General features: G+C 39.8%; 1 protein-coding gene and 1 long non-coding RNA gene across 7 annotated transcripts; one reads left to right on the top strand and one right to left on the bottom strand.

Moving 5' to 3' along the window:
• The first annotated feature begins 215 nt into the window (after window positions 1-215).
• Window positions 216-23,478, top strand: ALG14 (ALG14 UDP-N-acetylglucosaminyltransferase subunit). 3 transcript variants are annotated; one of them, XM_072867929.1, is made up of 4 exons: window positions 216-799; window positions 3,064-3,215; window positions 8,124-8,246; window positions 23,105-23,478. In XM_072867929.1, the coding sequence occupies exons 1-4, from the start codon at window positions 670-672 to the stop codon at window positions 23,333-23,335; spliced, it is 636 nt and encodes a 211-aa protein (XP_072724030.1). In that variant the 5' UTR covers window positions 216-669; the 3' UTR covers window positions 23,336-23,478. The 3 variants fall into 3 exon arrangements, with proteins under 3 accessions (XP_072724030.1, XP_072724031.1, XP_072724032.1); XM_072867930.1 differs by having other exon boundaries at window positions 8,124-8,250; window positions 23,105-23,470; XM_072867931.1 differs by lacking the exon at window positions 8,124-8,246.
• On the bottom strand, window positions 7,663-24,141 carry LOC140654542 (uncharacterized). Of its 4 annotated transcripts, none has more exons than XR_012043437.1 (6): window positions 24,007-24,141; window positions 20,106-20,320; window positions 19,868-19,986; window positions 16,775-18,851; window positions 16,435-16,506; window positions 7,663-12,160 (listed from the first exon to the last, which is right to left on the bottom strand). It is a non-coding gene; the product is annotated as an uncharacterized lncRNA (long non-coding RNA). The 4 variants fall into 4 exon arrangements; XR_012043439.1 differs by having other exon boundaries at window positions 18,558-18,851; XR_012043438.1 differs by having other exon boundaries at window positions 20,106-20,317; window positions 24,007-24,138.
• Window positions 24,142-25,932: the final 1,791 nt, after the last annotated feature.

Raw genomic sequence — 25,932 nt, 5'->3', positions numbered from 1 at the left:
GTATTTCTCAATTTACAAATGAATTAAAGCAGCTAGATCTCCTTTCAGCTGACTGCAGCCCATGCAGAAAGGCAGACTAGGGCACGGAGGGCTGGTTCGGCGTGCTATACGAGGAAAGCATCAGTACTCATTTACCCTCGTGGTCAAGCTCTGACAGGAGAGTATTCCGGAGCTCCAGGGACTCGGCTGACCAGTGGTTGAAGCGGTGGAGGCCAGTTTCTGCTGTTCTCATGGATAAATGACAACGCTCGTCAAACGCGTACAGGAGGACAGACACAGCCTTTTTACATTTAGGAAGCGTCTCACACTTTATTACCGCGAACACTCGTCACACACCCGAGGGCAACCGCGCGGCCCCGCTCAGACGGCGGCCTGCACCCACCGGCGCCGAGAACAGGCGACAGCCCAGCCCCGGGCCCTGCGCCGCTGCCCCGGCATGGCCCAACCGCCGCCGGCCCCTCAGAGCCCGCTGCGCGCACCGCTGGCCCGGCCCAGCCCAGCCCGCTACACGGCGGGCCCCTCTCCCGCCGCCACCACAGCCCTTGAGCAGCGGCGCTGGGGCAGCGCTTACAGACGCGGGGAGGTGGTTTGAGCCACGCCGGCTGCCGTGAGCCGGGAGGTGCTACCGCCCGCTTCCGCGCGGGGCGATGAGACGGCTGCGGCCGCGCCATGGAAGCCCCACTGCCTGCCGCCCTCCTCCTCCTCCTCCCCTTACTGCTCGTCTCCTTGGCGCTCCTGGCGAGGAGGCGCCGCGGCCGGCGGACACCTCCCCTCCGGCTCCTGGTGGTGGCCGGCTCCGGTGAGTCAGGGTTGCCGCCAGCGCGAGGGAGTTGCGGCGCAGAGCGCCCGCGGCGGGCACCAGGAACTACGGCTCCCAGCATGCAGCGCGGAGCGAGGGCCAGCGCGGCTGTCGTCGGTGTGTCCTGGTGCATGCCGGGAGTTGTAGTGGCGATGGCGGGCGCGGTAGCACCGCGCTGAGGGGAGGCCAGCCCGCCGGCGGCCGCGTGTCAGGAGCCGCTGCCGGGGTGCCCGCACGGCTGTTCCCCCAGCGCACCCTCGAGGCCGCCGCCTGTCTTTGGGTTTTTTAGTTCTTGATTTGAGTAATTGTTAAGCTTCATCTTTATTTGGGGCATTTTCTGTATCGTCTGTATCTGTGTCTGACAGTTTGGGTTCTGAACCTTTCCTTCAGGCGGCACGTGCGTTTCATCGAAGTCACTAACGAATATATGGACCAAAACTGATGCAGGACAGACCTGTGCAGCTGCATGGTCTTCTCACAGAAAATTATCGATGGCGATTCAGGGCAAGGCTTTCCAAAGATCGGTGCACACCTTACATACGTGACATTTCGTAATAATTTTACCCAAACCATGTTTCTGTGGTTTACTTATGAGAGTCTCACGTGGGCCTGCCAGAGGCAGTACTGTTGTCCAAGCGCGTCACACCACACTAAGGGGACACACACACATCTGCTGCTCCTTGTCACCTCCCCAAAGTTGCAGGGCAATTAATTTGCCCCCCCAAATTAGACTGCCTTGAAAATTTGTAGTTGACAAATCAAGGCAAGCTTTGATTTAATTACATCAGTATCCCTGTGGTTTTTGCGCATCAGCTAATTGAGTAATAATCCCAGGATCTTTCTGCAATCTGAGTTTGACTGGCAGTTTTATAATTTTTCAGGTCATCTTTACTTCCACCAGCGCTGGAAATGTGCTTGTTTTCCTTTGGTCCTTTGGAACCTAGTTCGTACATATTAAAAAAATACATTCACTATACATAAGCTTACCAGGTGAAATAATTCATAAATCAGTTAAGATTCATATAATCTTCAAGCCTATTCTTTGAGATTTTTTTGAAGTGGGCATCTCCTGCTCTTCTGTGAATACTCAGACGATTGCATTAAAATTTGTGAAAGCTTCAAAAGACTATTGCTCATGAGAAATCCCTCCAAACATCTTTGAAAAATACCGCATGAAATTCTACGGAAAGGTGGCAAACTCTTGTGTCTTATGTAGCAGCATAGCTCTTGCTGCTTGTCAGTTGTTTGCCAGCTAAGAGTGCTTGACTTGTATAGCAAAGGTCTCTTAGGAGGCTAATGACACTGGACAGCAGGAGGTAGTAGGAATACATCTAGTTTACTATTTTGGTCTGCAACTTCCAGCAGAGTGAAAAGTAACACATCCAGTAAATGCTTATGCCGATACTTATGGGTGCAGTTTTATGTTAAGCCGACCCAGCCCTACAGATAAAAGGTGAGCCAGCTCCACTTTACCTACGCAGACAATCTTCCCTCTCCCCTCTTCCACTGTTACAGGTATTCCTGTAATTCCAGTTCAGGAAACTCAACTGACAAAAAAAAAAATTAACCGGCTCCCAAAAAATACAATAAGTACACCCTCCCCTTCTCTCCAGTTTAGTGCCAATTTAGCTACCTGAACAAAGTGACCTTGCAGTTAGAAGGTTGTCAACACCTGTTCAAGGGCAGTGGTTAAAGCACTTGGCTGGAGCTGGCCTGTTTCTTCTGTAAGCACTCAGCTTTTACACTGGCGTAGCTGCAGAGTGAAATTGCTGCTTGCTTGATTTCAGTATTATGAGCTGGGATAGTGCAGCCTCTGCTCTTGGAGGTCGTAGGACTGAACACTGGGTAGGGTCAGCAGGAGGTACGCTTCCATGGCTCAGCTCTGAGCCAGGTCCCATCCAGCTTCATTTTGACCGTTGCACCATGGTATGGCTTTTGAGTATGGACTACAGCATAACTCTTTGCCCTCTTGTTTTTGCACCGTGTACAGGACGTTAAACACAAACGTCAGACTTCTGTGTGATCCTGGTTCAATCCCATTTAACTGAAAAAATTCCATCAATACAGTTTCAGTGGAAGCTGAATTGTCTTCATGTTACTTAAACAGTCTCAACATCCTTTAACTGAATCCTTTACTCTCAGAAGAGTGTCACTGATAATATTAGTACTAATAAGTTTTAAAAGGAAAAGTGACTAATTCAGCTGAAGAAATTGAAAGTTACAAAATTATTCACATATTAACTGCAGTTTATTTTTTTTTACAGGTGGGCACACAGCAGAAATCCTGAGGTTACTTAGCTGTTTGTCGGAGTCATACTCTCCTAGACATTATATTTTTGCAGACTCAGATAAGATGAGTGAAGCTAAAATACTTTCTTTTGAACAAAAAAGGTCTGAAACATTCTCCAATTCACAGGTAACTTGTTAAATATGCTCTTGTAAGATAAAATGATCTTAACATGACATTCTGTTGCAAGACAATTTGGAAGTGATTCTTTAAAAGGATATTTTTAAGATCAGCAGGTGCTTTTGATTTTCTAGGTATTGATAATCACTTGCACTAAAGTTCAGCTAAAGGTGCCATTCGGTACATACTGGTTTTTACATTTTTAAAAGTGAACTAAATAAACACTATTAATTAATGCTGTACTAGAGAGACACTGAAAATGCAAAGTAAATATACCTAGAAATAGCAAATGCCATTCTTGCTGCCAGTTTTCACTACCACCTTCCTTACTTTCTCTTAAAATGGTCTTTACGTCCTGTTAACATGTTAATCCATTTAAAGCAATGAGGGAACATAATTGTAGTGAAAGTGACTGTGCAAAGAAGGCTACCTCTTGCTCAAGAAAAGGATGCTGAAAATAAATCTCTTTTAATTTTGTAAACCAGCTGGCCATTGAAGTGTTATTTGTAGCTATAAAAATACGGGGGCAGAAATATGGTGACTTTTTTTCTTTTATTTTTTAGTTTGGCATTTCCCTCAGTGACATAATGTATTTTTTGGAAATAAATTATATCTAAAAATATTTTATCTAAGAAAACCTTAACTGAAATTGTATTATTTTTGTGTGTTTCTAGACTGTGTTTTGGTTGGATTTTAAAGCTGAGCATTAGTTACAGACATTTAAAAAATATGCAGTACCTCTTAATGTCAGATAGTTTTCTGGTTGATGACCTGAGCAAATGCTGAACTCCTAAAAATAATTCAAAAAATCATGAAAATATTTTGTTTATCTTTTTATCAAATGTTTTCTTGCTTTGAGCTAGTTTTCTGTATGATTAACAGACAGCACTATGACTCTCTGGTGAGTTAAAGTGTGATTTGACATCCAGTGAAATTAGGAGAAAGATTATATATTTATTTAGAAATTGGAATAAGTACAATGGAAATGAATGTTCTGACTACAAAAATATTAGTCCTTTTGAGCAAGTAGTACAACACGCAGTGAATTAATTATTTATGTGGTATTGATTTCATATGGTTCACTTCTGATATTTCCGTTGTCTTCAGCAGCACTGCTGGGACAAAAGATTGTAGGACTCGGTACCGATGATTTTCAGAAGAAACCCTTTTAATGTAAAGCTACTGCTGCTAAGGTCATCAACAGGCTCACTTAGGAATTACATCTTTAAGTTTATTTACCCCACTTTCACCTTGGAAGAGGAAGGTTCCTTGCCTACCACAAGTTGCTGAATCAAGTGGGGATTACTTAGTTTAAAATTGAGTGTAGCAGTCTCTTCTCTCATTGTGCACCAAGGATGAAAGTTTAGTAAAGTGACCGGAGGTATTTCCTTTTCAGAGAAATCTTGGTGGTAATTAGTCATTCACACAGACATACTCACTTATCTAAAAATGTCCAACCCTAAATTATTAAATTTCTTAAAAATACATATTTTGAGTATTAAAGGATTATGCAGTTTTCCACTAGTTCACTTAGTTTTGCTAAGCAGTTTCCCTTTCGTACCCTCTCCAACTGCTAACAGATCATGTAGTTATATTTTCCTTCAGCATTGAAAGCCAGAGGAACATTTTTGGCTGCATCTGAGTTTGCTGTCTGGATAACAGATGCTCATTTTCCTTTGGCCATTCTTTTTCCACTGAGCAAAAATATTTAGAGTGAAAATGGAAGATAAATTTTGGAAAGTAAAGGTCACGTGCCTATAACATATATTTGCTAAGTTTCAGAGTGTGCTTTCAAGTAGTACATGTTTTGGCACTGGGTATGCTGGAGATCATCAAGCATTTAAAAATCATGTGTTAGTAGCTTCTTGCAGCTTTTAATAAATTAAAGGGAAAAGTCTGAATGCTTCAACCCACGGTCATTCCCTTCCTCATCTTGGCAAGGAAGTAAATTTTTCCAGAACTAAGGACTGGACAGAAGACAGATTACAATAATGACCTAAGAGAAAAATCAGTGTACACATTTAACAAATTCCAATGTAAAAACCCACAAATATAACCAATTTTTCTTTTGATCTGTGGTCTAGCCCAGTTATAAAAGCTACAGTATTCAGGGAGAAGGAAAGGAAGCCAGAATGAGCATCTTGCTTACAAGAAGCAAAATGCTGTGCATCTACTCACTAAGTCTCTTGAAAAAAAAAAAAATATCCAAAATGCCTGCTATGAAAAGTCTGTGGTCCTGCTATCACTTGCCTCTTTGTTCTCTGTTGCCCCCAGCCTGTAACCACAACTATTCTACATGGCTGCCCCTAGAGCTGTTACTCAGGGAACCTTCTGTGCTGAGCATAGAGAACCTGCTTCAGCTCCTGCTGACCTACTCTGGCAGTAGAAAGACAGCTTAGATTTGTTGACTGAAGAACATGAATTCTTCACTGGATCTCTTACCCTCATTTGTCATGTCTGAGATGAGCAACCAGATTAACTAACCTTTACATAATGCTCATCTGACCACATGTTCTTTTCCATTTTATGTTTCATGAGAGATATCATGCTAAGAAATCTTGTTCCTCAGCAGGAAAAAGAACTACGTAAACCCAGTCTCTTTGCAAGCATTGCAGTATATTCACTTGAGCATATTGTAATAAGTCACAGCAGTGGCAATTTTCCACCTACTTTTCCTTGCATGCTTGCAAAACAACAGTATTAACTAGGTAAAGGACTACATCACTGGTTTTGAAATTGCAATACCCAGTCAACCATTATAGAATTGCCAGTTTGGAACATTTGTCTTCAAATAACACAAAGGTTTCCAACTCCACTAAAGATGTAAGGAAAAATAAATGCAACAATATGATACCATAGAAGATAGGGGAGCAATTTGTCTGTTTCTGGTATCAGACATAATATGCAATTTTCCAGCAAAAGATGCAGGAGGTACCTTTGTCTAGAATATTAACAGTACTCCATCAGGTGAGAGGCTGAGATTGCAGAAGCATCTGGCAGTGGCTTTTAAACAAACAAACAAAATCCAATTTTGTTTCTCAGCTTAATATTTAAGTGTTGATTGATATGTGGGCTGAAGTCCTAACATACGACATAGACACTGATGTGCAAAGTTTCAAGCATGTTTTTTGAAGAGCATACATAAAACCAGTTTGATCTTTACCTGAATTCTACAAGTAAATTTCTACTTTGATACTGTTTGGGGACCCTGCCAAGTTTTGCTGAAATCAGTTTTTTATGATTAAGAAAATCACATACTTTTTCTTGGCAAATATTGTTTAACACCATTCTTACAGTGAAGGGAGCATCCTGAGTAGTTCCAGTGAAATCTGATCTGCCTAAAACTACCTTATCATACACATATTTCTTGCAGGACTGAATACTATGCAAGGGTCTAAACTCCACTTACGGCATTTCTTTTTATCACCTGATCTCTTCCAAAGCTTTAAGAAATAGAGAGGTAGTGATAACCAGAATCCTGTTGAATGGGGAGCAGGGGGCATGTTTATTTTTCCATATTCTGTTGTCAGACTAATGCAATCAGAGTTTCAACACCTGCAAATAAAACATAAAACAACCAGTTCGTAACATTTGTTAATGCCTGCCAGCATCACCGCAATTGAAGAACCTTATCACAATGAAACAGAATAATTTCAGTCAAGAAAATTAACTTAATATTCTGCATTTATAAGTGTTTTTTTCTTTTTTATTCTTTCCACCTTACATATTTAAAAAGCCCCAGTTTTTGCTGTTCAAAACTGATTTGTAGTTTGTATTGTACTGTACTGTACAGCTATTGGCAACATAATCTTTCCTGGTCACAAATCACGAGGGCTAAGCTATACCATTGCTAATTGTCATATTTGAAGTAACTGGGCAATTTTCAGTATTTATAATGATATTTAGAGTCTCTCATTCCCAATATGAGTTCTACCAGAGTGGTAGTGATCTGGTGTCCCATATGAAGCGAGATAGTGACCATTGTCCAAATCTAAACAACGTCAATGCCAATGAACAGTGCACTGCAGCCATTATATTTGTCTTTCATTTGAACAGTCAAAAATTTCATTCGCATCGGGACTGCCTTCTGATGTAGCAATAGTTCTTAGGTGTAGTTACTCTCCATCAAGGTAAAAGCCATCTGTGAAGAGTGCAGGAAGCCTAACTACTGTTAACTGCTTACAGTGTTCCGAGACAAACAGAAAACATCTGTGTTTTATTAATTTGATACCTTTTACACACAGTGAATAATCTCTACTTTTTCGTAGGGAAAGAACAAAGAAAATTATTTCTTAAACTTACTTTTTGTTTAATGATAAGATGTTATTTTGTGTTTCTTTATGCAAATATTTTGCATTTTGAATATGCATCTTGCATATCTTTTGAATACTCATTGAGTACTCATTTAAAGGATAGTGATATTTGCTGTTACATTTTTTAATAGTATGCACCGGACATTAGCTGAGAAAAGTTGTTACATTTTCTGCAGTGTAAATCCATGAAGAATTTAAACAGGCAAGAGACAGAAGAGTCATCGTGTTTGGATTCTATCTAATCAGACCTAGACTTGTGTCTCGGTGACCACGAGGTGGGGCACTACGTTAACATACCGTGGGTGAAGCTGCTCTAGCTGAGTTGTTTATTAACTTAGGAATGTTTTAAAGTAAAATTAGAAGAGATTTAAAAAATAGATATATAGTTCCAGTATTTCGTTTTACTTTATTGCCAGGAGCGCTAAGCATGACACTGAATAAGGTATCTAAGAAAAGGTTTAATACCCAAACATTTCCAAACTAGATTTAAAAAAAAAAAAGAAAGAAAAAGAAAAAGTTGGCACAGACAGATCTAATAACTCCATAGAAGGAGCAACAACATTCTTAGAAAAATAACAATTCAGCTTATCGTGATCTCTTCCAGTTCACCCTTGATCGCATTCCCAGAAGCCGTGAGGTTAGACAATCTTGGATCTCCTCTGTGGTAACAACCCTGTACTCCATACTTTATTCCCTTCCTTTGACCTACAAACTGAAACCAGATTTGGTAGGTAAAGTAAATTTTAATTTATTGAGAACTTGCTAATCTGCATCGTAAAAGCATTTGGAATATCAAGACATTGCAGGCTATCTCATATGTATGCTTAGATTTACAGTTCACAGGAAAAGTATTTTTGAATGTAAAATTAAAGCTGAAAGAGATACAGCAGCAATACATCAAGAAAGAGAACGGGTTGCACTGCTGGCAAATTAGAGTAACAAATACCAGTTTCTCCTCTCAAAGTTTGCAGAGGTAATATCAGAGAGTGTGTCCCTTCCTTGTTACTGCTGGTAGAGCTAGCACAAACAAGGTTGCAGGTTCTTGATAATATCTCTTGAGGATTGCAACAGCACAAACTGTGCCTGAAAGCCTGGTTATCCTGTTGGCTAGTCTTGCTCCTGAAATGGTGTGACCAGTCTGGAACAGGCAGGTTCAGACCAGCAGAAATATATACAGATTCAGTTCTTGCGCTTACATGGACTTTTCAGCTACATGCATGTTTTATTTAGTCTTTGGCTGACTGACATTAATTATCTCATCTAATGACAAAAAACATCACTGCTGAAGTGGCAACTCCTTGGCACTTTAGTAACTTTTTCAAGCTATTCACAAAACTGCACTCTCACGCTAATTACAACATTTAATTAAAAATATTCCAAACACTTAATCAAGTCAGAAGCATTCAGGGTTGTCAGATTATAGAACTGAAATAGAGAGATCCGATCAATAAAGTTTTGTGTTAATGCAAGACTCAAAAGGTAGTGCACTGGACTCCCAGGTTTAAGTCCTACAATTCTTTAAGAGAAATTTTGGTTAAAGCTGGCTTTTTGCTAGTTGTTGTCATCTTAACGAGTCAGTTATCCAAACCTGAGTTTTTTAAAAAAGCATTATTTTAGCAGAATTTCAAATTAATATTTTATGGGGTTTTAAATATTTTAATGAAACCTGTAAAAACTTGTGCAGTTACAAGGTATTTTTCATAATTTAGTAGCAGCCACAGAGGATGTTTGTAAGCAGACTTTTTTTAGCTCTCATTGTTAACTGTATGGCTAATTCTAAAGAGTCTCATATATATTTGTGATATTTTGAATGTTTAGACAAGCTGCTGTGAATAATTTGATCTCATTGGCTTCAATAGTACTGGTCAGTTCCTATCAGATCAAAAGCTACTTGCTTGCTGGAGTTTTCAGAGCAGTTTAGTGTGCATAACAAAAGTAGCTTTTTGCAGTTCTTGTTTTTCAAGCCTATTCTGAAAATTGGAGATAAAGTTGGGAGGGAGGAAGAGATGGCATACTATTCTTTTTACAGTGATTTTAATTTGGGGGGAGGGGTAATAATAAAGGGCTGTTTACATGAAGCAGACATATTGGAGCAAATGCAAGTAACAAATACTTAGGAATCATTTTGCTACACCACTGGTTTCGGTTAATGTATATACTTTTTTAACTTCTTATTGCAAAATAAATAGACTGGAAAATCTCACTGTGTAGCTTAATAGATTACCAAAAGTGTCAACAGGACACATCATAGGAGAAGAGCAGGAAGTTACTAATCTAATTCCATGGTTTCTCTGTTTACAAGAGGAATTTAAAGTGACAGTGGGATTTACATGTAGAATTGTTAGAAACAATTGTTGGAGTTGATAAACTGTGATAAGCTGTCAAAAGCCTAAAGCTTTTGAAAAACACTTGTCCTTGTAAAATTAAGGATACATTTTAGCAAGGCCTTTAAGCCCTTTGTAGTGTTTAAGGGAACCACTGACTCAAAATACTACCCAAAGAGTCCTTATCGGCAATTAGAGAAGGGCTGGAGGGGAGGGAGTTCCCAAATATTTTTCTGCCAGGTACCGTCATCGACCACAATAGCAGCTGGTACTACTACCAGCAGAAGCATCTCTGGTGTTATGCCAAATCTTATACCACTGGAAAGCTGCTTGCATACTGCTACTTGTATGCATATCTTAGTTTAAGAATACTGTAAAATATAATACGTCAGAGAGCTGTAAAGATTTTAAAACACTTACCAAAGGAGAGTGACTGAGGGATTAAAATGCCTCACATTGCCAGTGAAAAGATTGTGTGGTATGTGAAGCAACTGGTAATATTTAATTGCCTTTAGAAGAAAATGTTTGTGGTGAACTGCAACTCCCCCTACTCTTGGCAAAATGTAATGCTTAGTAGTTTAAAGAACTAGAAAGGGTGGGACAAATGCTGATATTTACAGGACTCGTCTATAACTTTTGGCACGGAAGTCAACACCCGAGTTAGAAACAAGCACAGTATTACATCATGCTGAGAGCTTCATGTTTTCAAACAGTAGAGCTTATGGGTACTGTACATTTTCAGTCTAGGCAACTGGTTTTGTTTAACTGCAGGAGGGAAAGACAAGTTTGAATTGCTTCTAAGTCATTTGTACGTATGAGTGTCCCCAAATCCTTATACTCACTTTTAGGCTTGTCACAAATGTGTGCGTGTTTGAAGGAATGACTGAAGTTTTCTCCAGATACCCAAAAGCTAGAGAAAAGCAGCAATGTTGGAGTTTAAGGAATGCAGGACAAGAGAATTACTGCAAAGGGAGCCTGAAACCATTAGGTACACAAAGGCAAGATTTGGAGCAGATAGGCTTAGGTTGGCATAACTAGCATGTCTGTGGAGCCAAAATAGCTGTAAAGGGGAAACAGCAAACCTACCTGCACAGGAGTTACTTTATATGTGCTTATTTACATGAGCCCTGTGTCCCCTTTCCTGATCTTCTGGCAAAGCTTCTTAGTTTACTTTGCATGAGAAAGCAGTTCCATCTGACCCTTCTTCATGACAGTGAGTTCAGAAAGAACTGAACAACTTCCAGGAGACCTTTGCTGTCTTGCAGGACTTGACCCACACTTGAAATGAGCCCCCAGAGAGTTTAAGAAATGTAAAAGTTAGCTTAGTTGTTCAGTTTGAGATCATCCCTAAGAGGCCTAATTCTGAGTTATGAACATCTGTGCTCTGCAAAGTTAAGTCCCTTTAGAAATCTTAAACCAAGTAACAACATTAAGATGTCAGAAGTGATGATCGGCTTGTGTTCCTATAGCCAAGAATTATAGAAATATAGGTATCAGAGTGTTTTGCAGGCACATCTACGCTGGGCACATCTACGCTCGCTGGCCTTAACTTTTACAATGTGTCAACCTTAGATAGGCTTCCTTTGCAGAGGCCTAAAATTCCAGGAAAGCAAGGCTTGTGCCAGCTTACTCTGCCTACACCTTCCTTCCCCCAGAAAAGTTTTAAAAACCATTCATCAGTTGCAGCCAGATTTAATATGCAGTCATAGCCTCAAAGACTGCAAATTCCTACCATGAAAACAGGCAGCTGGTCAGAGAAGAGAGGCTTTTATTGCCTTCATTGAGAGAAAGGCTGAGAAGAAACATAAAACCAGAATAAGATGTTAGAAGATCTACCATCTAGGGAAAGATGCAAATCCTTCTTAGAGAGTAACAGAAAATTAGACAGGCTGCACAGAGATTTTTCCCAAAGATAGAGAAAATTACTGAATCTTAGGTAGATTGTTTGATGTCCAAGGAGGAATAAACTAATATTACAGCCTTCCTATAATATGCTTCAAGTCAGTCAGTCAGTAGATATAAGTTCAGATGAAACCAGTCTTCAGTTCTCTTGCTGCTTACAGAACTATTGTCCTTTTTGTCTCTGGGCCGATTTGCCAGCCCCGAAAACAGTTCTTCAGGTGATCTAGCCCTTTGGATGGGTCATGATTATTCCATTCATTCTGGCATACCTGAAATTCAAACTGAAAACAAAGGATACGTGTGTACCACACAGCAGAAAGCTGTACAGAGATGCATCCAGTCCTTGTTTTCAGCCATAGATGGGGTATGTAATTGGGTCAGCGATTTGCTCTCCTTTGATGTAATTAAATTTCACCTAGAATTGTGCAGAAATATTGTGTAAAGCTCCATTCATTAGTGGATTGTGCATCCTGGACCCTTAGGACCAGACATTTTGCTTTTCTGAGGACACCTCTCAGCAGTTCCTACTGCATCAGTGCTCTACAGAGCCATAGATAAACAGATACTTTCAGATCACTGCTATTTGGAAAAGCCTGGGTTAAATCAGGCGAAGAAGGCAATCCTTCCACATTAGGGCCTCCTTCCCGTGGGAAGTCTTGTAGTAAGAAGTTTACATTTGCACAGCAAGTACAACAAGCTCTGCTGTCTCCCTCCCCACCAGCTGTCAGCTGAATGGGTCTCTCCTTTTTAAACTTCTTTCTAGATGCCTGAAACCTGCACAGCTGATTATGCTTCTAGCAGTCTACCGATTCTTTTATGACTGCATATCCCATCACATATGCCCAGTCCTCCAACTGGTTAAATTCACTACAACAAGCTTCTAAAGTTGTTACAGAAGTGTTCACACAGTAAGCTATATGAAAGGAGATCATTATTTCATTTAGCTAAGATTTTCCATTCTTTGTGTCCTGCCCAAAATGTCTTAAGTTCATAGCACTTTAACAAATCACTATGACAAATAATAAGTTATTGTTCCTTATATCACAGTTCTAATAAGAACTTTGTGGAAAACTACAAAATCTGGGTGGTGGCATTTTTTCTCTATTCACTTCATAAGAAGTGAACTTTGTATAATGCAGTAATAAGACTATCTCGTGCATTCTTTTGTGCACTGAATCTTTCCCCACTATTTATAATTCTTTTGGACCAGATTGATTTTACAGTACGTCTGATCTACTATTGTTCTTCTGGGATCAAAACAGTCAAAATAGGCAAGAGTAAGAACATCGGATTAAGACCATCAGTGATACAAACTGTATAGTCTAAAAAGAAAACAAGTTAAGCCATCCAAATTTGTGTTTAACTTCTCCGTGCTAATGAAAATACGAGTCTTATTCACCCCTCCTCTACCTTCTGTGTAAAGCTACCCTGCAGCCACAATGTAGAATTACCCTCTGCTGAGCACAGATAAATGTCTAAAGCTATTCATATCAGTTAGTTTAAAGCTAGGTTGTAGCTCTGATCTTTCTGTGACTGCCAGACTTGCCTATAGACACTGCATTTCAGAGGGAGGTAGAAATAGCAGTAAAGATGAACTGGGATCTTAGCTTGGATTTAAGTAGAGTTTAAACTAAAGACGGATCAGTCTTAACTCATCAGCTATCGGGTTCATTATGAACTTAATGAACACCCTGGTCACACTTCCATGTATGTTATAAAGCATGGTTTCAAGTAAACAGTCTCGCTAAATCTGACCACTGAACCAGGCCACTGGTATGCAGATACAGATTGCTAACACCTCCAGGTTTTGCATTGTAAAGACATTTCAGGCAGGTATTTGATGCGGATTCTTGCTATACCAACTGCAGTGATTAGGCAGTAGCCTCAAAGATGTTTATATACCTATAAAATATCAGTTTTAGCTAACCTAAAATACCACATTCAAGTTCTAGTTAAATGAATGCTTGACTAATGAAAGACACATTGAGATTTGCAATTAAAGGCTCATTTTAGGCCACTATTAGTAATATGTATGATTATATTTAACAGTCTTTGGATTTAATTTCTCCTTTCCTTTTGAGCAGAAGCAGGGTACTATAATAAGCAGTACTTTTTGATATCAGGAGATGAGATAAGCCCTTATTTTTAAATAGGCTCTAAAAGGTTAGATGGTATTTCTCATGGTGCTCTGACCAAGAGACTTTAGTCAGGTTCAGACTCAACCAAGGTGACACTTAGAACAACAGCTTGCTGAAAGACAGCTAGTACCTAGTGTTCATAACTACAGATGTAGTTCATTAACTACCATTTCATTTACTTGTCAAAAGCCTTTTACTGAATTGTTTTATGACCAGCTTTTTCATCCACATGAAGTCAAATTTCCTTTACTTCCCACTAATTTATCAGCAGCCACAGACCCACTCCATGGTAATGTAGCTAGGAGTTAGTTTATTCTCCAGCCTGCATCTGCCTTGGTAATCTTGTTCTTTTTTAACCAGCTTTCTATCCATCTCCCACAGTTTCTCACAAGGCTCACTGGTGCCACTATTTCTTGACACAGAATTCTGGCAGAGATAATGAAGTGTGGTTGGTCCCACTGACAGTCTGGGTGTTAATTTAATGTTTTAATAGCCAACACTAACATTCTGACAGACTTGAGCATTAGGTCCACTTTCACACCTGTCATTCATTATTATTTTCAATTAGTTGGTTCTGTGTTTCTCATTGTAAAAATTTGGCAGCTAGGCTGGGGAGTATGCTGAGCTCACATGTCCCATTCTGCTTCCGCATACCTGCAGAAGCATCCTGTGGATGGATGGATGGAAACTACCATTCCAAAGACCTTTTAATCCCAATGACAGACCTGCCACCTTTCACCTGAAATACAGGGGCAGTTAAGTAGGGTGCTTAAGGTTAGCTTCATCAAAAAAAAAAAAAGTCAAGCCTGCATGTTCCTTTATGCGCCCAAATCTAGATTCTCAAACTTTCCTCACTAAGCTGTTGCCTAACTTCTGAGGCTCTTAATGACCCCAGTTATCTTTCTTTTCATCAGTAAAGCCCCTAGGCATACCCAGAAACAGACCTGAGCTATTTAAGTCTTTACAGTGTCAAATAGCCACGTGTAGCCAAACTCCTGAGCTCTGCTGAGATCCAGAAACTAGGAGCTTCCCTCACTACTTTGCATGTGGATGCTGATCCAGATCACATCAGCTGTGCCCCTTCCCTTGTCTCTTGCCCCTCAGGACACTGGGCTGGTAACTCTGGGTCACTAAGTGCCTAGGAGGCAGAAGCAACAATGCTAGTGCTGTTACAATTAAATCCTGTTGTTAAACCTAGTTCCTAGTGGTTTTGTGGAACCTCCCCTTTTCTCCTGTAGAAAAATCGACTAGGTAGGATTTTTGTCTCCCTCTCCCCAACCTTTTATAAAGTGAGAGCTGGGGAAATGAGGGAGTTAGTGATGCTTCCCAATATATTTCATTCTATGATGAAAATAATACTCAGAAAAAAAGTAGTGCACATTAGAAATCCAATTGCACAGTGTGCTAATTTAAGTCCTTGCTCTTCCACTTCTGTCTTCCCCATTCTGGCATTCACTGATCTCATTTATCCTAGTTAGGTAATCTGCCTGTAGGACCACACACGTCCCTGTTTGTTTTGAAGAGCACCTCACCTACTTTGTGTATTGTATAACAACAACGGGAACTGTACCAACAAGATACATAGAAGTGGACTAGAAAGGTTTTCATGGCAATGCTACAAGCTATAGCTGCTGACCAGCCTGAACACAAGCTGCTGCTATAGAACACTGTAACTATCCTTTTGCACCCCTGATGGTTCACGTGATTTAGATAGTAGAAGATGAAAGTGTACCCAGGTAAAATTCAATTCTACCTTAATTACTGAATTTACATCAGACTACACATCTAGATTTTTTGTCCTAGCCTGTATTCCGCAGGTATGTTCGAACAGCAAATAGGGTGTGAAGTTTTAGCTGGTGTTATTTTCAGGTTGTGGAGGGAAGTGAACTGAACAAGATCTTCACTATTCAAAAAGAATAAGCCAGTAGGTAGTTTAATGACCTTTATATTGTTCAAACAGAACCAGAAATACTTCTTTCTCCCCACCAATAGCAATAATAAGGAATTGATGGAAAAGGTTCCTGCCATTTTTTTTTTACACCTTAAAAGATATTTAAAGTTCTAAGCTAGTTTTCCTCAAGGTTCAAAACTTGAATTTTCAGACATGCTAAAGAGCTAGACTAGCAATAGCTTTAACAAGGACACTCTCCCCCACGTGCTTAAGTATTTGAGCTAAGTAGAAATCCCTTTCTCTCTTAAATTCTCAGATTTCTCTTGTTTTTCTGATTGACAGATAGATTTATATTTCCTAGAGCAGATCTTATTTCTGTCATAACTGAATTACCTCCATGTAGATGAACAATGTATCTCTTGAAACCTTTTAGAGTTACTCATTTATGAAAAAAGTAACATTTTTTCTCTATTTGCCATCCAGGCTTAAGTTGCCATCAAAGTTACTAGCAGAAATTGATTCTTAATGGATAGGGCCTGCTATGTCTGAACATATTAAAAAAATAATTCTATTCAAAAGAAAATAGCACATACATTTTATCTTATTCTGAGTATGCTACTGAATCAAAACGCATGCTAATAAAAACAATACTCTCCATACCTGGAGATCTTCACTGAGAAGGATATACAGGAATCTTGATGCATCCTCTGTGAGGAGTAAATTGTTGTTTTCCTGGTGTTAAAGTGAAAAATACTGATGTGAGAGAAAGTAAGTGCTGTGCCCCAAATCCTGCGGTGAGTGCACAGTGGAGCTGTGAGTACAACCCTGGTTTCTTGACTCTCTAGACTTGCATCTTGGTCATGAGTTCATAAGATAAATATATTTACAATTAACATTTGAGATATTTGTTCACTGATGCTTTTGTTAGTTTAATTTTACAGTTAGAACATCTCCAATATTAAGAGAGCTGGTCCCACAACTGCAGGGTCATAATGCTTACAGTTGTGTTTCCCCCAGACTTAGGGGCTGTTCAGGATACACTGAGCAGTCAGCTGAACCCGGTCCTTGGGAATGACAGGGCAGGAAGTGGGAACAGCTGCGACCGAGAAGCCAGATTACAGCTGCCTTTGTAGGTAGCACTCAGTACTTCTGTAGGTGAAGGAAAAAAACATTCAGCTGGATACTTCACCTTACAGGGCATTAGTATGAAGTTTTCAAAACAGTAAGATAATACTGAAAACAAGCAAGTGCTGATGAGCTCACGAGATGCTGTAATTTACATAGCAGAATACAAATGAATTCATTGCAGATTCTCTCTTCTTGTGCCACAGAAACAACCTCCCCCAGCAAATAAATGTTTTTGTCCATATGTTTTTTGTTTATTACACTCTGAAATCATAAAAGGCAATAAACTCCTGACATGTCAAAACCCCTAGCTCCTACCTGATGAATGCAGGAGTCCAAAACTAGCCATGACATAAAAATGAGTATGCTATTACAGTTTTTCTTTTAGTTTTCCTTTTGGTATCCAAGGACCTCTACTCAGTTTTCGCTAAACGTGACTGTTCAGTTTCCCTGTCACTGGAATCATTCTCTGCCCCATTTCCCTTGTTTCTGAAAGATCCTTCAGGTTGTTCTACGGTCAGATTTGTAGTTTAATGAAGGAGGCTTTCTTTGTGTCAAGACAATGTCTTCTGCCCCCTGTTAGTTTTCTGCATTTGTATGTCATTGAGTTGTGTTTATTGTTACTTCTGCTACCTTTGTGAAAGTTTTATTATTTTTGTCTGCCAGTGTTTCTAGAGTTTCTTAAAGCTGATTTTTGTGATGTTTCCATGTATTGTAACTTGCTATGGCACTTTTTTTGTTGTTGTGTGAGTCCAGCTACCAAAACCACAACATTTGGGTGTCCGTCATCAACTAAGAACGTGCAATGAAAATAAAAATGCACAGATTATAATCCCTTTAGCTGCTTTCTCCAATTGGTGCATTTCCTTGCTGACCTTCGAAAACTCATTCCAAAGCCAGAATTCGCTTTGCCTAGCAAGGTGGAAACTTGTCAAACTTGGTCCAAATCGAGGAACTTTCTGCTGAAAATGCCTTTGGCTGAAGAGTTTTGTCAGATCTGTGGATGGTCTAAATTGTTCATTGGAGCTGACTGAGATTGGTTTATGCTCCTCCTTTTTCTTGATAGATGAATTTATGGGATTTGGTTTGGGGTTTTTTTGTTGTTTCTAAATTAAGCCTTATTTGCAAACAGGCAAGCTTTTTTCTTAAGTATCTTCTATGAGAGCATGGCAGTATGGTCATGTTTTAAAACTCCTTTTTCTTCTGTGCTAACTTCTTTTCAATTGTAATTCAAATTGTTTTCCCACTTCTTCTCTCTTCCATGCTTTCTTCTTTTTTTGTCCTCTTTCCTTCCTTAAAATATCAGGAACAGCTATCCAAATTTCCTTGGCTTTTCCGACAAACCTCAGAGATGTCTTCTGGGTTTTCAAATCTTAACAGGCTGAACAGTTACTTTTTGTTCCCAAATGTTAAATAGCCATTGAAATTAAGTATTTATCAACAAAAGCTGAGTTTTAGCAGTCCAGCAAAAACACAAACAAAATAAAATTATTAATGAATTACTGCTTTTAAGCCCACACTTGTTCCTGAGAAGCAGAAAATGCCTAATTGTTTTTTTTTTCCTACATTGTTAAAAAAGTAGGTCTGTTTACTTGCATAGATATACAAAGATCATGCAATTAACACAGCTTGAGTCAGTTTTGTATCACTCCACTTGCCTTTGCCTCTTTTAGTAGTTCTCTATCATCACCACCACCACCTATTCCATTATTCTTATCTCCAGTTGTTTAGCACTGTGGGGAAGGGAGCATTACCAGGACTAAGGAGGCCTGAGCAATGTCCTAAACATACTCCAGGAGGTAGCTCCGTAGCTGGCAAGTAGCACAGTCTTCAGTTCACATATGTGCATCACCCTGCAGCAGCAGCAATCATCATTCCCACACCATAAGCCTGCCCAGCCCCAGAAAGCTGGGCAGTTTTTCTGCTCTTGTCCAGGTGGTAAAGGCCAATCTCTGTGGAAGTCATTAAGGAGAACAACAGGTGTTGACAATTTCTTATGCAAAGCAAATCTCACATTAGTTTTCCACTTTCTACTAAGTTTAGGGGGATTTATGTTGTCCTCCCTTTGTTGTAATTTGGGAACATAAGCAGTACTTAAATACCTTTTCATTAAAGATATATAGCAAATGTATGTTTACATATTGATGAGAAAAAAATGCATGTTTTCTGCTTTACTCATTTTTGTTTTAACCAGTGGCCTGACATTTAATCCCAGTGAAGCTGTGAGCTATGCTTTCAGTGGTTTAGTTGGTAAATGTCACTCTGCTACAGTGCTGCATTCACCAACTGTAAAGCAGCTTTTATCAGCAGTGGTGCCATGTGCCAGTGTTCCCAGAGTGCCAGACTGCTGGCTTAGCTTGTTTTCTTTCAACAGCTGTAGAAAATATCTGAAACAGAAAGGCAAGAACTATTCCCTTTCTATATGAAAGTGATTAATATTAAATTAGATTTATAGAGAGTTGCTAAGTATAAATGTTGTTTTCTGATCCTTTACTTTTAAACCTCCATTAATATACAGATTTATTAGTTTATTGTACTGTTTAAAAGTCTGGTTACATTGAATTGGTAGAGGATTTTAGTATGGAGGATTTAGTTTATAGGCCTAGCTGTGAAGCCAGGCAACCAGTGAGCCATTTTAACAGTTAGCTGGACATTTCTTTGCATTAGAAGTGAATGTAAATGGTGTAAAGAGACCTGCAGCACTGGCTTCTGGAACAATCCCTTACAGCTTGTTGGCAGCAAAGTCAGATAGCCCAGTGACCAAGAAAGTCCTTGGGCAGTTGCAGCTCAAGAGGTCACAAAGGTGACACAAAAATTGTCTTTGGCCCCATCTTTACCCCTTTCTGCTGCCTCACCAAGGAAGGCTGAACCAAATAAACTAGAGATCTTCGGAGACATACCTCCTGCAACATAAATGTTCTACAGGCAGCCTTGTAGATAAAGTAAATAGATACTGGGAAACACTTACCCTGAATAGCTGGTTGACCTTGTAGAGGCCCTGGTCCTTTCTTGCCCAATAGACGTGTGCTTCTTCTCACAGCATACTAATGATTGCCACTGGATTCCCTGAGAGATACTTGTATTCCGCTGGAGGGGAAAAACAAAAGCCTTGGTCTTTTCAAGCTGGAAGACATCAATCATTCTCTAAAATTTACTTTTGAACAGTGTTTTGAAATTCACTAGTAGGACAGGCCATATTCTCTTACATGTTTAAGGAAGGACGTAGGTGATTCAGTTCCTTTCCACCATCAACAAGTTCGTATACTGGCAGGAGCTGAACGGCAGCATTTCTAGCTTATAGATTCTGCAATGGTTCCTCTTTATAAAGTGCATACTTGTTTTCTCAGAAGCTTCCCCTGTATCCCTTGATGAGTGTATGATGTTGGATTCCAAGCAGCAGGAACATTGGTCTCCCTTCCTGCTGACGGTGTGAGAGGGAGTAAGTAGGACTGGTCAGACCAGATTTTTGGAGGGGAATTGCCACTCCAACACGTGAGTAACTGCACCAGTTCGAGGTACAACATGTCTCTAGACACGCACTGAAGGTTAACTGAAGGTTAATTTTTAATGATCAGAAAGATTGATTAATAGTTCTGACTTACAGATCACGACCCCAAATTCAGATAGGGATCTATTTGTCTGTTGGCTTCAGCAGGTTTATACCTGAGTCTCTTTCAGGGCACAATTCCTAAACCCAAGCATTTTGGAATAGGAACATCTATAGTCAGAGTATTTTATGGGCATTTTGTATACAGAGATCTTATAGAGCGACATCTGCTTTGTCTTGTTTGAACAGGTATGTGTAGAAGGGGAAAGAGCAGAGGACATGAGTTATGATCAGATCATGTTTTTTTAGAGATGCCTAGTCCATAATTTTCCTGATCCTTTTTCCTGCATGCAAGTGCTTTTCCATGAATCAAAGGGCATCTGAGAAGCAGCTTACAAGTTATAAACAGTAGTAGAAGGTATAAATTGAGTGCATCATATCAAAACCTGGATATAGTAAATGTATTTTATTATGATTTTAATTTTGATTATTGCTTTTCTGTTTTGCACCTCAGCAAAGTAATAACAGCAACTCAGTGTAGCCTTTAGAGCTACATATAGATTCACAAATAGACCCATTTACTATTATTTCATTACGTGATCTTTTGTGAGTACACTTAGTTTGGAATTCGCTCTAGCATTTACCTTTGTGTGTGCATCTAGACGCAAGAATACCAAATACCAAAAAGACTGGAGCTGCTAGCCAAGTTTAATAAAGGGAGGAAGTAGGATGAAGTGTATGGCACAGTGGCTTAATAAAGACCGTGATTGTAATAATTCACCTTTTTGTAAAACCTGTTCTACAGTTTTCAACTTCTGGGCTGAGGAGAATGTTAGGATGTCTACCTGACCTAAATCATATCTGCAATTGGTATTTTTTGTGTCAGACTGTGGAAAGCAAGGGACCGATGTGAAATTCTCTCCTGGCTTTAGACAACTGGGTTGAGCTTTTATGGTAGATGGAAGCTAAAAGAGTGCAGAGCCAGTATGAGTTCAGAAGGAAGACAGATGGAAGGGCACCAGGGAATAGGGGTGCAGAGGGAGATGAATACCAGAGATCACAAAGAAAACCAGGGAAGAGAGGATGGGTGGGAGACATCTCGGAGGGCTGGGTAGAGTACAGAGAAACATCGAAATGGAAGACACCGAGGAAAGGACAGGGGAGAGGACTGTAATGCAACAGAAAAAGGGCTTGGGGAGCAATGAAGATGAGACAGTATTGGTACTCTAGGTAGCTCTACTAAAGGAAAGGGAAAGTGGAGTTTCTGTTTAGCAGTGGTGCACATTTTTATCTGTTTGCTCAAAGCTGAATTTTGAATCTGAAATTAGTAGTCAGACTGAATATTCAACTCACAAAAAAAAGTAGTAGATAACTTCTTTGGACTGTTTTGGTGCTTCTTATGCACTTGTCTGAAACAGACCAGATTCTGCAGCAAGGACCCTGGTGGGTTTTGCCTGCAAACACAGGAGAACACTCCAAGTTGTTTCCTATGCCTATGTTTATGCTACAGTAACAAATGTTATTACAAATAGAGATACCTAAACATGCCTTAATTTAGGTATCAGTAGCCATGTACCAGTAGCACAATCAACATCAGTGCAAATTAATGAAACTTGTCAAGAAATAGGGCAAAATGCCTGGTTTAGTTCACAGGTATGGAAAAGTTTATTTGAAATGCTAAAAGGCAGTGTGTGTGGTTAGTTTATGTCCTTGCTTGCCAAGCCAAATGTATAAAAACCCCAGATCTTCATTCTCAGCAGACTGTAGAGTAGGTTTTAAAGTCCCAGCATGAATTTACTTGAAATCAGGTTCAGCAGGAGGTTTGAAACCATAGTATATTACTCTGATTTCAAAAATCTAGTATGCAAAGTTGATGTGAGAAATTCCTTGCCTGAAATCAATTTTGATACCCAAGTAGAGTGCCTAATATACCTTGGTTTAAACCTTTTACTTTTACGCAATCTGTTTTTCAGTTTACCAATGTCTAAAATTGAAAGACCACTTTCTTTTACTGTTAACATTTATAAGTGAATTTGAGATCCTCTGCTACAAGGACTTGACTTGTATTTACCAAAACACCTTCCTTCTGTATGCTTGTTTCTATGTATTAGTGTTTATTAAAAGAAAAAAAAAATCCAGTCATGCATATCAGCTAGTAGATTCTGATGAAGGTCCTAATTCATCAGCACATTTTTGCTGAACTCTTAAGTGTTTTGCTGACTTAAGCCAATGTTCAAGAGGTTTATAACTGGATCCCAGGTTTAGTAATCCTAATTAAACTTCTTTGGCCTTATTATGCCTTAATCTGTGCACAAATGTCATGATTGATATAACACAAAGCTGTGACTGAGATTTGAAGCTTTTTTAGTTATATACCCATGAGTCAAGGAATTATGCGTCCTTCATAGAAATTAACTGTGCCATCTCAGAGCTCTTCTCCTACTCCTTGACATGTAAAGAAAGATGAAATAATGTCTTTTGTTTGACACATTCCCCCCCCCCTTTTTTTTCATATTCACTTGCCTCTTCTGTTTTTTAAAATATCTTTGGAAATAATGTTTTTGTAACTGTAATGTTATATGAGTAGACACGCTTTTAATTCTTTACTGTATGAAAAAACTCATGTTTTACTTTTGTAAAATGTTTCATCTCTTTTAGGTATTGTGCAATGGACCAGGAACATGTGTTCCTGTCTGTATATCTGCTCTTCTTCTTGGGCTTCTAGGAATAAAGAGAGCAATCATTGTGTATGTAGAGAGCATCTGCCGCGTGGAAACTTTATCCCTGTCTGGAAAGATTCTGTATTACTTTTCAGATTACTTCATCGTTCAGTGGCCTGATCTAAAGGAAAAATATCCTAAGTCAATATATCTTGGTCGACTAGTGTAGCAACAGAAGACAGGCTTTACCTAAAATAAACTGCGAGCTCCTCAGTGAAGAAATGCATTCATATAGCAATTTATTTTTAAATATTCCTGTTCAGAAATTAGGCTGGTACTGGAAAAGGAGACAATAATAAAGATATCTCTACATTTAAATACATTTTTGTGTAGTTGTATTTATTGCCATCATGTAGGTCTGTTCACCAGTACCCCATAATGGCCTTAAGTCTATGCTGTCTCTGTTTTCATCTAGTTTTCCTGCTATGTGAATGGCAATTTTTGTCTACAAATAAATATGGGAATTTGTATGAATTGTAACATTTCCTGTAAGGAAACTTTGTGTAGTTTTCTAAATTGTAAGAAACAAAGTCTTGTTCTAGCACAACAGACTTTATTTCCTGTATGCTAGCAGTGAAGTCCCTTGTGAATCCTTGGAGTATAAAGGAAACAGTTATATTAAGTTGGCTTCATGACAGTTTGTACTCTACAGTCTTCCAAAACCCCCAAAGCATTAAACCAGTATCATTTTTCCTCTGGGCTTGTCAAAGCTGTCCTTATAATCCATAGGGCACCTTTTGAAAATTGTTGCTCACTTCTTAAGATAAATAAAAAGGTGACAAGTGTCATGCTACAGGCACAGTACTTATAGATTTAAGAAGTACTTTCTTCAAAGCTTACGTGCAAAAATCCTTGGCAGGTTTACATCACGAAGAGCAAACCGTCACTTGGGAAAACTGAACTGGTTCAGGCTGTAAAATATAGAAAAGAAAAAAAAAAGTGTTACTATCAGTAATAGGGGAAGGAACAGAGTTTCCCTCTCTTCCTGATACAGTGAATTTAACTTCCAGTATATCCTGTTTTCTCATTTTAAGCACCTTACTTTCAGCAGTACAATACGCACTTAAGATTTTGTCATGGAAAATAGTATTGCGTATATTGGAACAACTTTTAAAAGGTATTTTGTTGGAGCTAAGTGTGTGAAAGTCTACTTTAGCATTTCACATTCATCTGGCAAAACGTAATTCTACACACTGTTCCACCTATAAAGCAATATAAACACTTCTGTCATCTGTACACACACAGAGCTATGTGTCTGGCTACAGAAACATATACAAAGAAAAAAGCTCAAAGAAAAGCAGAAATGCTCTACAGACTGCACAGCCTGACTCTGGTGAAGCCAACAGCAGCTCCCTGAGCTGCCGCAGGAGGAGACTCACTGAAGCCTTTTTCTCAGTGTCGGATGTCAAAACTTTGCAGCAGATATTCTGGTAGGGAACTGGGGGTGGTGGAATTTAGCTGAGCAGAAATGGTCGTTCCTGCTGTTAGGAAACAAGGGTCTAGAGGAATAGTCTGCTTTATGCAGAAAATCGTTAGAAATTATCAGAAAACATTATGCAGAAAATTACTGTCATGATGTTGCAAGGCCCTGTGGGGAAGCCAGCCAATATAACCTGTCCAACAGGCTTAATAATCCTCAGCGTAAGTAGAGTCCCTTGATGTGGTCACATGTGAGTTCAGAACAGAGAGTTTTTGTGGTTTTTAACCTAGATTATGTCTGACATTAAAGAGCAGTTAATAGGTTAAGACTATGTGGGAAGGACTCTCTGTGCAGTACATACTCGGGTCCTTGAAAATGACCTGGCTGAAGTAAATCTGATGTGTGCAAGGGCTTTTTTTTCCCTGGAGTAAGAACTATCTTATCAGGACTTTCTGGACAGTTGCAGATAGTTTGGTAAATTTGAGATACCCTGGACTTTATTATGGCTAATACTAGTTTATTTTAGATTAGGGTTCTCTGCGATGAATCTTGCTTTGAATTTGCTTTGTGTTTTGCCAGGGAACTAGAGTAGAGGGGAACGAGGACAGAGGCAGCCTCTTCCTCTGCTCCGTGTAAGGGGCAACAGCACAGGATCAACACCCCGAGGCCTAGAGAAGCAGGAGAAGAGAAAGGCAATGAATGCTTCCATTCATGCACCACATCCCGTGCCTGAATAGCCCGCTGGCCTGGCAGGGAGGCAGACTCCTAGACCGCCTCGTCCGCAAACACAGCCAAGGCTCAGACGGCACTGAGTTCACATGCTGCTTCTGTTCAGAGCAAAGCAGCATGTAGCCCGTCCTCATCCTGCTCTAGATTTGTACCTCGGTGGAAGCATCTCTGGCTGCTCGGTTCCTCCCTTAGAGCCCTGCCCCGGGCAGGATTTTGGTTTCTGGTGCGCTTTCAAACTGTGGGTTCAGAAACTTCGTGAGTCTGCCTTTGAACGCCGGGGAGTTCCAGGAATTTTCTTCAACCTGTCACCTGCATGGCAACGACTACTGCTAAAGGAGAACACTTGCCTGTTCAGACTTGTAACCTCCCATGTAAAGGCTCTGAAGGTAACGGTAGATTTCTTCACAAGAGGCTGTTCTGAAAAACTGAACTGCTTCAGGCCATCTGATGTGGAGGAATCGCATTTTCAAGGACTTGGGAAAACTCTTCCCCCTTTACTTCACTGCCCACCTTTTGGGGGAGCAAAGCTGAGAGAATCTCTGCCTGTGTTCCCCCAACAGCATCTTCTTTACTCTGTTTGCTCAACCTGGGAAACGCAGGTTAAAATAGCACATATG

This window comes from Ciconia boyciana, chromosome 7, assembly GCF_034638445.1.
Source record: "Ciconia boyciana chromosome 7, ASM3463844v1, whole genome shotgun sequence".
NCBI classification, from domain to species: domain Eukaryota; kingdom Metazoa; phylum Chordata; class Aves; order Ciconiiformes; family Ciconiidae; genus Ciconia; species Ciconia boyciana.
Note: the sequence above shows the minus strand (reverse complement) of the source record. Positions and strands in the feature narration are given on the sequence as shown.